General features: G+C 48.2%; 7 protein-coding genes across 7 annotated transcripts; 4 read left to right on the forward strand and 3 right to left on the reverse strand.

The window, feature by feature from the left end:
• Positions 1-898: 898 nt before the first annotated feature.
• On the reverse strand, positions 899-2,473 carry BP5553_02637 (uncharacterized protein; the record flags this gene model as incomplete). Its single annotated transcript, XM_032011260.1, has 1 exon — positions 899-2,473. The coding sequence occupies one exon, from the start codon at positions 2,471-2,473 to the stop codon at positions 899-901; it is 1,575 nt and encodes a 524-aa protein (XP_031870953.1).
• Positions 2,474-4,069: 1,596 nt separating this feature from the next.
• Positions 4,070-5,107, forward strand: BP5553_02638 (uncharacterized protein; the record flags this gene model as incomplete). Its single annotated transcript, XM_032011261.1, has 1 exon — positions 4,070-5,107. The coding sequence occupies one exon, from the start codon at positions 4,070-4,072 to the stop codon at positions 5,105-5,107; it is 1,038 nt and encodes a 345-aa protein (XP_031870954.1).
• A 408-nt stretch (positions 5,108-5,515) lies between these two features.
• On the reverse strand, positions 5,516-7,037 carry BP5553_02639 (Succinate--CoA ligase [ADP-forming] subunit beta, mitochondrial; the record flags this gene model as incomplete). Its single annotated transcript, XM_032011262.1, has 4 exons — positions 5,516-5,559; positions 5,604-6,753; positions 6,812-6,901; positions 6,984-7,037. The coding sequence occupies 4 exons, from the start codon at positions 7,035-7,037 to the stop codon at positions 5,516-5,518; spliced, it is 1,338 nt and encodes a 445-aa protein (XP_031870955.1).
• A 353-nt stretch (positions 7,038-7,390) lies between these two features.
• Positions 7,391-8,383, forward strand: BP5553_02640 (uncharacterized protein; the record flags this gene model as incomplete). Its single annotated transcript, XM_032011263.1, has 1 exon — positions 7,391-8,383. The coding sequence occupies one exon, from the start codon at positions 7,391-7,393 to the stop codon at positions 8,381-8,383; it is 993 nt and encodes a 330-aa protein (XP_031870956.1).
• Positions 8,384-9,320: 937 nt separating this feature from the next.
• BP5553_02641 (uncharacterized protein) lies at positions 9,321-11,280 on the forward strand (the record flags this gene model as incomplete). The annotated part of the gene is made up of 3 exons (XM_032011264.1): positions 9,321-10,510; positions 10,595-10,716; positions 10,787-11,280. The coding sequence occupies 3 exons, from the start codon at positions 9,321-9,323 to the stop codon at positions 11,278-11,280; spliced, it is 1,806 nt and encodes a 601-aa protein (XP_031870957.1).
• Positions 11,281-11,826: 546 nt separating this feature from the next.
• On the forward strand, positions 11,827-14,671 carry BP5553_02642 (putative Protein sey1; the record flags this gene model as incomplete). Its single annotated transcript, XM_032011265.1, has 4 exons — positions 11,827-12,011; positions 12,067-12,519; positions 12,568-14,318; positions 14,379-14,671. 4 exons carry the CDS (start codon positions 11,827-11,829, stop codon positions 14,669-14,671), a joined length of 2,682 nt encoding a protein of 893 aa, XP_031870958.1.
• A 797-nt stretch (positions 14,672-15,468) lies between these two features.
• On the reverse strand, positions 15,469-16,542 carry BP5553_02643 (Glycoside hydrolase family 16 protein; the record flags this gene model as incomplete). Its single annotated transcript, XM_032011266.1, has 2 exons — positions 15,469-16,104; positions 16,174-16,542. 2 exons carry the CDS (start codon positions 16,540-16,542, stop codon positions 15,469-15,471), a joined length of 1,005 nt encoding a protein of 334 aa, XP_031870959.1.
• Between the last annotated feature and the right edge of the window lie 98 nt (positions 16,543-16,640).

Here is a 16,640-nt window from a genome sequence, read left to right on the forward strand (position 1 = left end):
TATCGGCGCCCTTGATTCCGTAGTATATTAGCAACATACTAAGGTACAAACACTTGCGAAGTAAGTTTCATCCGAGCAGACATTTCGACCCTCTCCCTCCAGCTTGCCACTGTTCGATCTGGACCTCTACAGATCTGCTGCCAATGTCACCGGTTTTGCAAACACCATGATCAATGATGATGATAGTGCTCGCGGCCTAGCAGGCAGTTTGTTTTTAGACGATATTGCCAGAGGAATAGCAGTTATTTACGAATATAAAAAGATACACGACCCGCCCACTTTTACAAACCTTCGCCCTTTTAGCAATTTCTAAGAAGCACCCCAAGAGACACTACCGCACACGCGCATATACAAACTACCCTAGCAACTAGCAAGTATTCCTAATATAGAGAGCAGTGCCAATATCGAAATAACAGACGCAGGGCAGGAAGTTACAGTAGCAAGCAGCCAGATCTTTACCAGTGTAGAGTAGGTTACGATATTTCTAGACACCATTCCGGAAGAAAGCAAATACGAGGTCTAGTTACAAGTACTAGAGCAAATGATGAAATACCACAGCCGATCTGGAGAACTCCGGGCACAGCGCCAATTATGGTGGGTTTGACAACTAGTGCTATACTTGACAGCTAGTGCTGTACTTGACAGCCAGTTCTGTACTTGACAGCTGATTATATACTAGTAGTTTAATTTACACGGACAGTATGGCATTCCCTTACTATTTACTTGTAGCATATTATTATATATCAAAGCCCTAGCAAAGCATCTTGCGGAGATATAGCATATTCGTAAGCTGAAGTTGGGTCCTAGCGGCTGATACAACTCAAGCTGTACCAATTGAAGTTCAACCAGATCGGACATCTAGTTAATAAAATTCATAAATCAACCAATATTTCAAGTACTAGATCCCACCCTCTTGGCTCAGCTCTCTATCCACCCTCTCCTTCAAATCAATAACCACGCCCCACACTGCCTGGACACACCCATAATCCTCGCTCTCGGCATCAATCCCAAACACAACTTTCATCTTATCCTCATGCCATCTAACCTTCTCCAACTTCAACTGATTCCGTAGTCCGTTCCACATATCCATCCTTTGTTCGGGGTTGCCGTCGTACGTTATATCAAATGCACCGCTGCCATGATGGTAGCCACTGTGATTCCAAGTAACCTGGAAGCCAAAGCTGAAGCAGAAGAATCGATAGGCATTTATCTTCCATGGTGTCGCTGGCTCAGGAGACGCTATCGATAAGCAGTTATTTGTGCAGAGGGAGGATTTTGTGAAATCCGGTGCCGATGACGGCCATGGAATAGAAAGTTTGCCTTTTGCATCTGACAGCGATGATGACGATGATGATGATATGCGAGCGTTAATTTCAGACCAGCGCTTGTTGTATGCTTCTAGGTATTCCGCTGCCTTGGGGCAGGGTACTCCATCGTTGCGTTGAAGATATTGGGTTGGAAGGAACGTTGAGTCATGCTCGTCACGGTTCGGGAAAGGAATCCCGTATCCCGGAAAGGCATTGGCAGCGTAGAGAGTTTCTTGTTTTTTTAGCTGTTCGAACTCTAGTATATGTCCCATCCCCCGTTCTAGTCGCATGCGGGGCAAGGTCATCTCGCTCCAGTCTGCTCCTCTGGGGTCTGCCATAAGTATGGGACGAGCATCACGGAGATATTGGAAATGGGAGTGCTCGTCGGATAAACGTCCGAATTCTTGATCCATCTCGCCTTCCCGAGTAAAAGTTGAGGATGTTAATAGAGCTGGCGCACTCGAGAACTGTGATAGATTGAGTCCTGAGAGGGTTTGCCCAAGGATGTCCATATCGCCGAGCGAGGAGTGGTTGGTCCGAGAGATTATCGGGTGCTCTTCTGGATGATGGGTGGCTGTCTGCACTTCCGGGTGACTTACATCACATGAACAATGTATTGAAGGATGTTTTTCCTCCACAGTGCTCCACATTCGAGGAGGACACGAAACTTCCGGATGTTGGTTTGCCATTTGTATTCGGTGAAAGTTCACATCATCCGAATAATAAACTGGAGGAGTGTCCTCCTCTGTAGTCCGGTGATGCGATGATTGTCTAGCATGTAGAGCCTCCCAGTGCGGTGGAGTCCGCCATATCCGTGGAGCCGATGGCTTGTCTGGTCTGGAGGTGCTTGGCAATGTTGATGATCGGAACCCAGCAGAGCTTCCAACCCAGTCGTTACCAATAACCCCTGAAGAGCTTTGAGGATCTCCACCATCAGCACGGTGTGTGCTTTCGAGACTACTCCGGCCTAGAGGATCATCGGAGCAGTATTTTAGGGGTTCCGTGCGTGCTTCGGAGTTATCGGGGGATTCATGGTAAGTGACTGAAGGATATGGGTATGTTTGTGAAGTGTTGGCTGGTTTTTGCCTGGTGTGCTTTCTGTGGGGTTTGGAGTAATGCTCCTTCTGCTTGCTCAGATGTTTTCGAATCCAACTCTTTTGCGGCATTATATATTAGTTTGGGAAGGGGAAATGGGTCTTTGACACCTTGATATTATTTCAAATACTCAAAGCAGCGGTACGAGTTGCCTTGTATTGACAGGTTCTCGAATATTGGTTGTAGAAGGTCAGGTATAAGAGTTGGAAAATTATCTCACCTCGGATGATAAGTCCTCGGAAAGGTGACGTTTGCCCTTTAACAATTCAGCAAACAAAAGCATGCCGTTTATGTGTTGTATGCTGAGAACAACTCAGAGGGGTCACAGTCTTGCTTCGGACGGGTGTATGCAGAACTGGGCGAATGATCTGTTTTGTGGTACTGTGCGTCTCGTACAAAGTGTAATTGTGCTCTCGAAGCTACGGATGATGCGCTGCGTGTTGCGAGTGCGTTTGTTGCCGGTAGCCGTTAGAAGAGTGAGGCGGTGAAGGTATATTTTTTATCTGAGGTGATGAGGTCATGTTCTGACCAGAAAATTGGCACAGGAAGATAGTGGATGTATTGCTGGTATTGTAGCACGTCGCCGTGTCTATTAAACCTTTTATGTTCCGTGAATGCTAATATCGAATCTATACAAACTTATCAAAGGGGGGAATCCACAACCGTACATCTCAAATGTCGGGGGAAAGGGTAGTCGAGTAAACCATTCGGGCTTCTGAGATAAATGCCGAACTATTCTCAGGGGCTATAACAATGCCCATTGTCAAGTTTATGTCCACTGCAATACCTATCATCCAGCGGTTTTGCCGTATTTGATCGGAATGAAGACCAACACTTCCACGCAAGCAAACACTGGCGCCCTTATGTTGCCGGTAGCAAACATATATCCCTTTAAATATTAAGAGAGATTCAGATGAGCACCATGAGAGGTGAGATAACGAGGCGATTAAGCCGGCAATAACTCGTCATGACCAATCTTCGATGATGCAGCATTATTTTGCTGCTGTTAGGTGGCCTATCATCCAGATGGCGGTAGATTTCTCGGTCCGTTTCTAGTACAAGAACCGGAGCAAAGTGCCCAACTGTTGTCTTTCTAGTTAACATGCCGACCCTCTAGTTTATTCCCAGCCTTGTTGCATGTCGGCCAGAATGGGCGCTTAACGCCTAAGGTTATCCTCTCGAGGCATGCATCGCGGCACATCCTCTATCAGCGTTAGCTTGTATATAGAAATAGATATCCTCAGTGACTCACAAAGCATTTTGCAAATAGAGAGCTAAGTGAGACATGCATCAACTCGCTCAAGAGAAAAAGGGGTTTGGCGAGCTCCAACCATCACATGACCCACCTCGTGACTAGGCAGCCACCACCCCTGACTCAAACTATTCTCTGAATAGCATTGAATAGCCACATCCCAGCAAAAGCGCAATAGGAAATGAAAGATATAAAGAATAGGGACGCCCAAACCTTCCTTCTTCCCTATTGTTATAATAGTTATCATAGCAAGGCTCGCTTTAAAACATATTCTAGTACTCTCGCTTGCCGAATCTGAACAATAGACCAAATTCACTAATTGTCCATCAACCCTTACTATTGAACCTCGCCTCGCTTCTATTGTTATCCCATTGCTATTGTCTCGGAACATCTATATCGCCCAGCCAGAAAAACCATGTCTCAACCAGCGACGAAAGAGCGTCACAGTTATTGCTCAGAACACGAGTGTCAATCTTTAGAAAGTCAAGCAAAAACGAGCAAAGCAAAGCGGTTCAAACTCTCCAATTATAAACCTTCTTCAGATGAAGATTTAAGAAGTCTCCCAGACGCCCATACATACCCATACCCATATAACAATCTCTCCCCTCCCATAACCACCAACTTCCCACCGGTATCTGCAACAATGCCTCTCCAAATCCAACCTATTACTCCCCGTCGAGGAGATATCGACCAAATTCAACCTATCGTTCTCACTCCTGGGCAACGCGCAGTCCACGGAGGTCCAACTCCCGAATTGAACCGTTTCCCACGCCACGTCTTCCCGCAGCTCAGGTCGCTCACCAAGCAGCGTTCCCGGAAGCTTCCTCTGGGCCTAGAGCCTCTCCCAAAAGATTACGAGTATGTCGTTCGTCCGGAGCGATCCTTTGGAAACAACCATCTCCGCCATGGTCCCACTCCTCGCCTCCCACCGTCCCCATGGGGTGGCCCAAAGAAAGAATACCCGACGGCCTATTACGTTAGGCAAATGGAGATGGCCCGGCCCACGGTCGGGCCTGACCCATTTTACAAGGAGCCGCTGCCGCCAAAGGTAGCACCATTCCAGGTGTTCGTGATGTGTATCTGGGGGTGTTTGGCCCAGTGGTTGAACACTGCGGCGGTGATGGGGGTGCTGTCAAGGGGGAGGAGGTTGTCAGAGGGTGTGGCGGCGGTCCTGTTGTCATGGGGCAAGGCCCTGTTGAAAGTTGTTCTGTTGTTTTTTTGGTTGGTGGTGGTATTTCCTGCCAAAGTGGCAACGAGAGTGCTCAAAGCCTATAGTTTTGAGGTGGAGTTTCTATTTTTGGCAATTATGGTTGCGAGTTGGTTCTCCGGCCGGGCTGGCCCGGCTGGAGGGGAGGGGGAGATGGAGATAGGCGGGGACAAACCGCTGTATATTTTGCGGGTTCCGAGTGGGGGAGGGGGGTCAAGTGGCTGCCGGGTCTACCGGTGCGCTTGAGGGGAGGGGGGGAGGGCTGGTGGAACGAGGGGACGAATGTAAAATGATTTGATTATTTGGGCCGCTCACTTGGCAACAGTAGGCTAAGAACATCACAGAAATTCGAATAAATGGTTATTATGTTTATGGAATTATCCTCCATACTTAGAGAATTTAAGACCTGCGCCGCGAAACATCCGGCCTTGTAGACTTCTAGAAGGTAAATTCTTCTTCAAGTTGGGAACTGGCAAGTCTTGTGTCTTTAGTATGCCGCTTGTACTAGGTTAGCACTTGACATTGATAAGAAGCAAGGAGTTCAATACGAATAAGAGGAGCAAAAGATAATCACACAACTGCCATGCATTATACATATTCAACGGCTATCTAAACGATGAGGGAATCAATACACGAGGAGAAGTATCAAGGTGCTCAAATACCAAGAGAGAATTCGACCCCAACATCAATATCACGGGCTGGAAATGTTAGCATAGTTCGTAAGGTTGGGGGGAGAACTTACCCATCTTCACAACCTTCGAGAACTGCACTGCCTTCTCGGCTGCGTTTTGTAGATCATCGATGGAGAAGATCTTGAGACCGGACTCGTTGATCAGTTGGTGAGCTGCCTCCATGTTGGTACCTTGTAATCTTGCAATGATGGGGATACGAAGGTTCATGCTCTCGACGGTGCTGATGAGGCCCTTTGCAATAGCGTCACATCTAACGATACCACCAAAGATGTTAACGAAGATAGCGGTAACCTTGGGGTCGCTTGTAATGAGGGTGAATGCCTCTTTGATGGCTTGAGGAGTAGCTCCACCTCCGACATCAAGGAAGTTGGCAGGCTCGCCCCCGTTCAGCTTGATAATATCCATCGTGGCCATAGCAAGACCAGCGCCATTCACTAGGCAGCCAATATCACCTCCCAGCTTGATGAAGTTGAGACCCGACTCGGCAGCGGCGACTTCCTCGGCGTCTTCTTGAGTTGTATCGCGCCATGAGAAGATTTCCTTTTGACGGAACTCCGCGTTATCATCAAATCCAAGCTTGGCATCCATAGCTAGAACTTTATGGTCGGAAGTCTCGGACAAGGGGTTGATCTCGATTTGAGTGGCGTCCTTCTCCATGAAAATCTTGTAGAGCTTCTGAATTGTGTCCTTGGCATCCTCGATGCATTGTTCGCTGAAACCGAGATCGGTGGAAATCTTTCGGGCGATATCATCAGTAACACCTTTGTGGATGTCGATATATGTGGTATTGATAGCGTCTGGGTTTTCCTTGGCCACAGTTTCGATGTCCATTCCACCCTGAGATGATGAAACAATAACTGGTCCCTGGGAAGCACGATCCATCAAGATTGCAAGATAAAATTCCCGGCGGGCGAATTTACGCTCGCAGATGTAGACAGCATTGCAGAGACGGCCATCAGCACCAGTTTGCTTGGTAACAAGCTTGTGACCGATCATTTGATCTGCGAACATCTTGGCCTCTGTTGGAGAGTAGATAACCCGAACACCACCCTTCAGGCCATTGTCAAATGTACCCTTGCCTCGTCCACCGGCAAGAACTTGTGCCTTGATCACCATATCATCGCCACCGATTTGCTTCGCGATTTCTTCGGCTTCGGCAGCTGTTCTTGCAACTGAGCCTTGCGGTACACCAATGCCATACTATCCAGGAGTTAGTATATAGTTTTTGCATCAACGGGGCGTCGCAATTCTAGCCCACCTTTCTTAGGAGATCTGCAGAGAGATATTCGTGTATACTCAGTGCTCTCTTCTGTTGTGCAACACCAGCCAACCGCGACGTCGATGAGACCTAAGCCTTTGTTAGCAGATTGATCCGATGAGGTATATTCTGGACATTCGACAGTAAAACCCAGCGGATAGGGGGGATTCACCCTGCTGGCTTTAAGGGCAGCCGTAAAAGGCCGGCTGCGGGCGAGCTTGAACATGGTGAGATAAGTGTACAGAGAAAAGACAGGACCCGTCAATTGCAGGAAAGAAAATATTGAAGAGGTTTGAGATTATGCTTGGATCCCGGCCGTCGGATAGAATCGCGGTTGCGGTTGAAGCTCGAAGCTTGCACGTACGTCAACCGAAAGACGCCGGAGGTGCAGTAATGACGGCTGCACGTGTGCGGAATACTTTGTACCTTGTACCTCAATTTATTTTGCGACGAACTACAAGCACCTTTTGCATACAGAATCACTTTTGAAGAAGGGTCTTCGAGCTACTATACCTTCCTCTTACCTTCGCCTTCACCCTCATTACCCACACCTACCTTCCCCCCCAGGTATTCTCTACCATGGCGCCAGAAGAAGAACGCGAGAAAAACCCCGCTGTGTCGAAAGAGAAATATGACTATATCATGAACAAGGTCGCGGTTGCCTTTGCCAAGCATGAGGAAATCGTCAAGGGCTGGATGGCGAAGTCGGGGCGCCCACTGGGGCCTGAAAAGACTATGGAGCAGCTAATTGCTGAAGATGAACTTCTGTTTCGACCTCCGCCGCAACGTTCAGGCGTAGGATCCCCAGTTCCTGCTAAGTACCTGGTGAAAGATGCAGAACGCAACGATAAAGATCTTCGAGCCAAGTTCTTCCCCACGAAGGGCCTCAAGGCCAGCAAAGCAAGAGATACTGAGGAAAAGGCTGCGAGCGCGAAGAGGGCCCTAAACGATCAAAGTAGTGACGAGGAGGAAGGACGATCTAGTTTAGGAAGGGCAAAGAAGCGGAAAGTGAAATCTGCTGTTCCGGAACCTGCTGGTGGTGAGGATGTGTCAATGCATACCGTTGCCGAAACAGAGACAGTAGAGCCGAAACCCAGAGTCCAGGAACTTATGAAGAACTCTACACTGGAGGCAGAGAAACACGAGGCAAGATCTAGTCTGGGAAAGAAGAAGAAACGCAAATCGAAACATACTTCTCAGGACTCAGTCAGCCCGGCTCCAATCCTTGAAGGGGCAGTAAACCAAGCATCCGAACAATCACATCCGCAAGAGTTGACGCTCGCCTTCAAATCCCCTTCATCAAAGACTAGGCCACAAGACGACGCCGAAGGACCCTCAAGCGCCCATGAATCCAGCGTCATGCATAGCCTCAAGAAACCGGGTGATGGATCAAATGGAGAAGCTAAAGATCACGAACCAGAGGATACAGAGATGCACGAAGCTACAGAACTGAGCGAGGAAATGAAGAAGAAAGCGCTGAAGAAGGAGAAGAAGAGACAAAAGAAGAAGGAGAAGAAGGAGATGAGAAAGCGTGAAAAATCAGAAGCTGCAGGATTGGCAACGAGTGATTAGGACCTTAGGCTCATTGGCAACCTATAATACCTTCAATTCGTCATATCCGAGATAGCGAGTGGCCTCGAGAGTCTCTGAGGTGCCTCGTCTTGCGGTTACTGACCTTTCTACTCTGCTTGTTAGGACTAGAGGGCAACTCAGCTTTCACTTGCGGACCCAAGTTAGGTGCCCTATCCTTAAAGTATAGTGCCGAGTTCCTTCATTTAGCCATATCCATTTGCAATTTGCAGCAGTAGTCCTCGAGCACAATACTTACTCCAATGAGTTATTGAGATCTTAGCGCTTGACAATTTAAATTTGATTGGAATAGTAAACCGTCCAAGAAGAAACGCTTCAAAATTTTATTTCTCTCAGTAAAGGCGCCTACTCGAGATGATGTTATACCAGATGTAAGTGCATTGTGCGCAGTTGCTGGACTGGATATGTTTCATTCAGGATATATGTCCTATTAGTGGGATTCATTACGATTAAGGAAGGGGCTAATACCGCGCTCGCCTCCTATCAAGTGTCAGGAGCTCCTTTCTACATATTTGAGCAGGCACGATCATATAATAATTATCTCCAATCAGTGAATCATCAAGCATCCAACCTATCCTAAAAGTGATATTTCCATCATGCTATTCACCTAACACCTTATGACCACTATTTGAAAGTCGTTAAGCAACCACACCTTCGACTATCCTTTTCTGTACCTTATCCGACAACATCACCACAGGACCAAAGTCGATTCCGCCGCAACATGTCAAAACCACCATGCAACTCAACGAGCTTGGAGAGCCTCGGTACTACTAGTACTTCTATCAAGATCCCCCCATCAACAAACGTGGAAGCCAACCTCCGCATTCTTAGACGGCTTAACTATCACTTCTCCAACCTCAAATGTCGCGACCCAACATGCCGGACCCCTCTCTCGATAACCTCAGTCAAAAATCACATCATGACTTGGCTTGCAGGTGCTAAAGGTTCTCAGCCTGAGCAGATCTCTGGAATATATTGCAATAAGTGCAAGCGGTTTACGTGCATCGGATGTCGAGGAAAGCCAAGGCTAGGGAAAATAAGCTACTGTGCTCTTGATGCAGTTGTTAATAACTGCTGTCCACACGGGCGGCTCTTCGGAAGTTGGCTTCTGCTCTGCCGGTTCGATGAAGTCGAATTGCAGCATAAGGCAGCCGAAGACTTGCAGAGACGCGGCCCGAAAGCTCCACTGGACAACGGAACTGGATATACTCCTGAGAGCGAGGCAACGGCGAGTAGAGTTTTGTTCAAGGATAGCAATATAAATTACAGCCAACAGAACGACTTAACCGACATGGTAATGACCGAGGTACTGCTTCTCCTAACAGCATTTCTTCCCGTGAATGGCTTGGGCTCCAGTTTCGATAGGGAGCCACCAGCGGAGTTTTTCGCCCTATTCCGGCTTAGTTTGTTATTCGATCGGGTTACTATGTTGCTCCGAAACGATTCGATTAGTGATATGGCCAGAAGGTCGGATCTTTACCAGGCTGCCTTAGCTTTTGTTACTGCTATGGCGAAGCATCCACGGTTGGTGCATATCCTCACCGATAAACGCCCAGAGAAGAAGCGGAGCCCGGGTCTCAAGTCCCTTGGGGAGAATTTCGATAGCCATGCCCTTGTGGTTGATATCTCTCCGAGTGGACTAGCCGGATCTCTCTTGACGTATTGTCACAACACATTCAAGCAAGCGGATGCATTCGCTTGCCTCTCACACAATGCGGCTATGGCCAAGGGAATTCATAGCGACGATAGCAAACAAACTATTGCTATATTCAAAAGCATAGTGGGATTTAGGGACGCCGTTAAACAGACCGCACCTGATGCCATTCAGGACCCTGCCAAAACACCCAAAGACCCCTGGCAAGAGTTCACCGAGGCAAAACAGGTGACCTTCACAGACGATGTGTTGGTGAACCATCGACTGAGTCATGAATGGTGCAAAATCCAATCTCCACCTCCTGGTCGTATGACAGGCCTCTGGAAAGAGATCGCGTCGTGGACAACTTCACTGCCTCCTGGAATTTTCGTCAAAGTATCAGACTCAAGACCTGATGTTATGAAAATCCTTATAATAGGGGTGCCTGGCTCTCCATATGCTGGCGGTCTCTTTATGTGAGTACTGCTCTCTGCATAGTGCGGGGACAATTTATCCGCTTCTACGGCACTTGATTATATTTTGCTAACGTTAAACTGTAGCTTCGACATGTATCTTCCTCACAATTGGCCAGCAGTACCTCCACAGATGTACTTTGCCATGAACCAAGGATGTGGGCTGATCCGTTTCTCGCTCAATCCGAATATACACGAAGACGGAACAGGTATGTTATCATCTCTGCAATATCCCAGCTAATATCTACATATTGCGATACTTACCATGCGATATTGTAGTTTGTCTAAGTTTGCTGAATACGTGGCATGGCTCACCTGCCGAGAGGTGGCTACCGCATAGGTCCACCCTGCTCTCTGTTTTTGTCAGCATCCAAGCCATGATCCTCGGGGTTGCTAACCCAGCGGAAAACGAACCGTTACGATCTTCTCTTGATCCTGACCCTCAGCAGATTGTTAAGTACGTTCAGGCCAAAACAGTCTACTATGCCATGTTGTACTGGCTCACCGCTGAAAACGTAAGCAAGAATATCTGGCGTGATATTATCCAGATGTATTGGATTTGCAAGGGCAAGGAGGTACTGGCCACAGTCCGCGAATGGTCAAAAACGAACAAGTTGATATCCTCCTGGAATACTAAGTCTGATGTTATTAACTTCCGTTGTTGGAACCGTACGGCGGAAGGCGTGAACTTACTGGAGATGTTGGAGAAGAGCCTCTGGTCTTCCAGTGGTAGTCGTCGTGTGGAGCAGCCGACACCCAGATATAGATATTAGGCGCCTATGAGTTTTAAACACTCGCTGGTTTAGATGGTCTATATTGCATATCATGGAACAACTATTGCACGAAATGAGAAGTATACTTATCAGAATCGTTTCTCCTTACCCGTCTTGCACCTTAGCCATGGCTGAGTACCTAGGCATAGCACTTAAATGTACCTTGATTATGCACCTTTTCGCGGTACATACAAACAGCGTTGGCCATATTGGAGCAACGAGCAAGACACACTACCCTTCTTAATGTATAGTATACGAGGGGCCATGACCTCGTGACTCCTAGTCTTGGATTCTTAGACCTCAATCACACCTGTTAGCCTCAGGCCTCAAAGGCAACAACGACCACAGGTCGACTTACGCCCCCCAAGCCAGGGTCCATCCGGGCTTGTGACATCGCCAGCTCTCCATTATTTTATATTGTTCTGGATTCCTTGTAGGGGGTTGCTAGTGTCCAGATCCACACTAACACCACGGCTCCAACTGCAACACCACGAGCCACAGCGTCCGTCCCTTTATTTCTGTATAATTGTCTTTCGCCTCGCCGTAATGTCCGCCTCGAATAGCACAGGCTCAACTATAAGTACGAATGGCCGCAGGCCTTCCATCGCTTCCAGGGCAACCGCACCTCCAATGTTAGCTATGAACGGCCACTTTGCAGCTGTCGGCGATGCGCCGACAGAACAGCAATATGAACATGGCATTCAAGTTATCAACGAGGAGAAAGAGTTCAAGTAGGCGTCCCACCGCTGAGCTAACTTTGTCTTTGACTAACGAGTAGCTTTCAAGCCCCAACCTTAACACATATCTGCAGCTCACCAGGACAGCGCAATCCGGCTTCAACTATCACCTCATATCAGTCTTTGGTTCCCAGTCAACTGGCAAGTCGACCCTGCTTAATCACCTCTTCGGTACGGAGTTTGGGGTAATGTCGGAAACCGAGCGGCGGCAGACCACAAAGGGGATATGGATGTCAAAGAACAAGAAGGAGCATAAGGGCGCGCTAGAATCCGAAAAGATGGCTGATAACATTATGGTTATGGATGTGGAGGGAACTGATGGCCGAGAACGAGGGGAAGACCAAGACTTCGAGCGGAAAAGTGCCCTTTTCGCCCTGGCGACTAGCGAGGTCCTGATCGTGAATCTTTGGGAGCATCAAGTCGGGCTGTACCAAGGTGCAAATATGGGGTTGCTGAAGACAGTATTTGAGGTTAATCTACAGCTCTTTTTGAAGGATAGACAGTAAGTCTCTAAGTTCCGAGGCTATGGTGGATCTAACAAATACCACAGGTCTAATCCCCGATCTCTCCTCTTCTTCGTCATCCGCGATCATATTGGGGCAACTCCTCTTGCAAACCTTCGTAACACGCTCCTAGCAGATTTAACAAATATATGGACTAGCCTCTCGAAGCCCGCCGGTCTCGAAAAGTCGCGGATAGAGGACTACTTCGATTTCGCATTTGCTGCGTTGCCGCACAAGATCTTGCAACCGGAGAAGTTCGTCACAGAGGTTAAGAAACTAGGTATGAGATTTAGAGTTGGCAACCGACCTGATAATCAGCATGGCCTACAACTGGTGCATGAACTCGAAGGGGGCGTCTTCCTCCCTGAATACCACCGACGAATCCCTGCGGATGGGTTTTCAGTATACGCAGAGGGCATTTGGGACCAGATCGTCAATAACAAGGATCTGGATTTGCCGACTCAGCAGGAGCTCCTCGCGCAATTTCGCTGCGACGAGATATCACGAGAGGTTTTAGAAGGTTTCGATACCGCTATATTACCCCTGGAGGAGCTACAGGCGGAGGGTGTCAGACTTGGAAAACCCACTGTTTTGAAGGACTTGGGTCTTTCTGGAAAAGCTGCACGTGTGAAGAGCATCAAGGCTTTTGAAACCGAGGCGAGCAGATACCACAAAGGCGTTTATAGTAGAAAACGTGTCGAGTTGGAAGGCAAGATTGACACCCGCCTCAAGGCCTTATACCACGGCCACCTCTCGGCAGCTCACAAGTCAGGAGTTACATCGTTCAGCAATTCGGTTTCCAACGCCGTCAAGGCGGGGCAGAAAAAAGGGGCATCGTACGAATTTGCTGAAATTGTGGAACGTGAGAAACAGATTGCCCTCGAACAGTTCGAAACTGAAGCGAAGAGTTTGGCGATTGAGGGCGTACCATGGAGTAACTTCAAACAACAATTTAATCTATATGAGAAGGATCTAGACGAAGTCAGCGCACGTTTACGAAAGGAAGAAATGCGGCGCCTTGCAACTCGCGTGGAGAGATGGGTGCGTTCAAGGCTAGGAGAATCCGTAGGTCTTGAGTTTAACAAACTCGGATCTGGGCGAGGCGGGAGTGGCGCTCCTGAAGATGGTGAGAAACCCGCCACAGAGAAAGATTTGTGGGATAGGATATGGAATCTCTTCGTCGCTACTGTCAAAGAAGCCGAGACACGTTTTGTTGACAGAGCAAAAAGCTTTGATGCCAGCCAAGATGAGATTGATGTCGGGTTGTGGCGTCTGAGGCGGAAGAGCTGGGGAGTTCTCCGAGCGAAAATCGATGAGGAGGTCATGGAAGGCAACATCCTTCTCAAACTGAGAGAGAACTTTGAAGACAAGTTCCGATATGACGAAGCTGGTGTACCCAGGATATGGCGACCTACGGATGATATCGAGGGGCTATACACCAAAGCGAAGGAATCAACTCTTACCCTAATTCCACTTCTTTCAAGATTCAGATTGTCTGAGACATATGCGCCGCCCGATCTCCCCGATTGGATTTCGAGTGCGCCTGATAGTGTTGATCCAAAGGATGAAGAAGATCTAGCTCCAATCGGTGGTGTGGATGAAGAGGAGGGCAAGAGCCTGGAAGAAGAAATGACAATACTGAGCGAAGCCAAACGCCAGGACCTCGTTGTGAGATTCAAGAAGACGGCTGATGGAGTTTATGTTGAGGCAAAACGAAGTGCTATTGGTGGTGTTGCTCAAGTTCCTCTATACTTCTACGGACTTCTCCTAGCGTTGGGCTGGAATGAGATCGTTGCAGGTAAGCTTTGCGATGTCCCAGCCAAACTACGCTCAACCCACTAACATAATCCACCCGCAGTTCTCCGCAACCCAGTCTACTTTATCTTCCTCATTCTCCTCGGCGCAGCAGCCTATGTAACATACACCCTCAATCTCTGGGGCCCGATGCTCCGCATGGCTAATGCCGCCTCCACTCAAGCCGTCGAGATCGGCAAGGAGAAACTACGAGAGTTTTTGGAAAACTCCGAATCAGGGAGGCAGGCTATGGGAATGCCCGCCAAGCGGGATAGCGATAGTATTAGTCTGAATACGCTAGACAGTAGGGGAAAGAGCATGAGTCCAGGGGCGGACGAGGATGATGATGATATTTAGGATTTTGGTTTTAAGGGTCTTTGGATGGCGAGAGGTTGGTAGGTTTGATGATGCGAACTAAATAGATTCATCTCCCGTGTACGACAATTAATGATAGGCGGTTTTTGTAATGTGAAATACGTATGATGTGTTGATTGTCCATTAAGTGATACTTCTGGTTTCTCCGTCTGATGTTTCTGCTTTGATGCAGAGGTATCCAACCCCGGTGTTCATCCCTCAACTAAACCCTGAGGATTATATGTACCTCCCTGGTACGGAGGTGGAGAACCCATGTAAATAGGTAGGCGGATTTCTTTATTGAATAGTTCAGACGACATGTACTATACCCCAAGCCGGGCCGACTTGCAGCATTCACAAGCTAATAAATGATCAGCATGATAGTACTGTACCATACCTTTATATTCCTCCGGGCACTTGGCAGGTGTCTTTCACAACCAAGCTTGTTTATCCTCATTACGATAAGTCAGTCACAAAATCGACCATGTTTTCAACGTTTTTTGAATTTTTATTTATTTGGCAAGCAACCACATCTCCCTTATTCCAGGGTATTTGTCCATGATCTTCAATCATCCAGTTGGTATGTGTATGCTGTATGTTGCATATACATTTCGAAACGCAACTCAGGTATCATTTAATCTCATCCGCGTGACATTCCATTTATGCCCTCAAAAAATCCCCCTACATATGCACAAAAGAAGTTCCCTACATATTTGCAAAGAAGTGAATAAATGAAACCCGATTTTCTGAAATGCGGCAGGATCTCAACGTGACAGAAGCCGCTACCTCTGTAGGTAAAATCAAGCCATAAATGGCATGGGTATAACACCCTCGGCTCTCTTCTGGGCGGAACCATCTTGATAGACCTTGACGGAGTTGACCATCCAGTATGCGTCCTTGAACGCTTGGGGATTCTTCCCTACGTACTCATTACAAGTAGGCGCAAGAGCCTTGCAATGCTGGTTTGAATCCCAGACTTGGCCAGCCCACTGGCCGCAGAATGTAGTGTCGAAGACGATGTTGTGATCCTTGAAGTGGGAGTCGATATCACACCCTGAGCCGCCGAAAGTGGTGGTAGGTGTTCCCCAGCTTGATGGGTTAGGCTTCCCCGACGTAATATCTGCAGGGATGTCGGAGCGTGGGAAGAAGTAGACGGAGATGTGGGAGGATGTCCAGTCCATAGCATAGACGCCACCACCGATAGCGTTGAATCCACTGCCGTAGTTTCGCGTGTCGGTTGTGGTGGTGCCGCAGCCGTTGTTGCCATTGCCAGAGTTACAGTTAGGGTCTGCGAGCTTGGTGCCTCCCAGAGAGCCAGACGTGCTCATTGTGCAAGATGCGGATGTGTGGAGGGTGATGTCGTTGGTGGTTTGGTCGTTGACACCTTCGATAATGTCAATCTCGCCTGATGAGGGCCAGTTTGGACCGAATGTCCACTACAAAGAAAAATGCATTAGCATGGGAGTTTCGGGGCTATAGCATGGAGAAGGAGAGTATGTACTTACAAATGCTGGCCAGACTCCGCAGGTGCTGCCTGGCATGTGAGCAATATCGGCGATAAACAGGCCGTGCGTGTACGCATTGTTGGAGGTAACTCGGACTGAGCTGCGCCCACCAGCAGGGTTGGAAGTTACATGATCTACTCCGAGATAAACGGCGTTATTAGAATACCCCGCCAGACTCGTTAAATTTGCAGCTGCGGCGGAGACGTATTCGACGAAGCCGCCTGTTGGATCGTCACCAGAGAAGAAGTTGAACTCGCTGAAGAAGTTGGTGCTGTCGAATGTGTCCTTGACGGAATAGGCTGCATTTGCGATGCCAGCAGCGCAAATGGCGGATGCGCCAAGGCGCATGACAAGTTGAGAGGCATGCATCTTGTGTGGTGAACGATGATTCAAAGTAATGTAGAATCTTGTTTGAACGGATAGATAATTTTCAGCAGCAAGGTGGCAGGGCGAAATGGGAGTCGGAG

The sequence above is a fragment of the Venustampulla echinocandica genome (genome assembly GCF_003357145.1).
Source record: "Venustampulla echinocandica strain BP 5553 chromosome Unknown scaffold_1, whole genome shotgun sequence".
Classification (NCBI taxonomy): Eukaryota; Fungi; Ascomycota; class Leotiomycetes; order Helotiales; family Pleuroascaceae; genus Venustampulla; species Venustampulla echinocandica.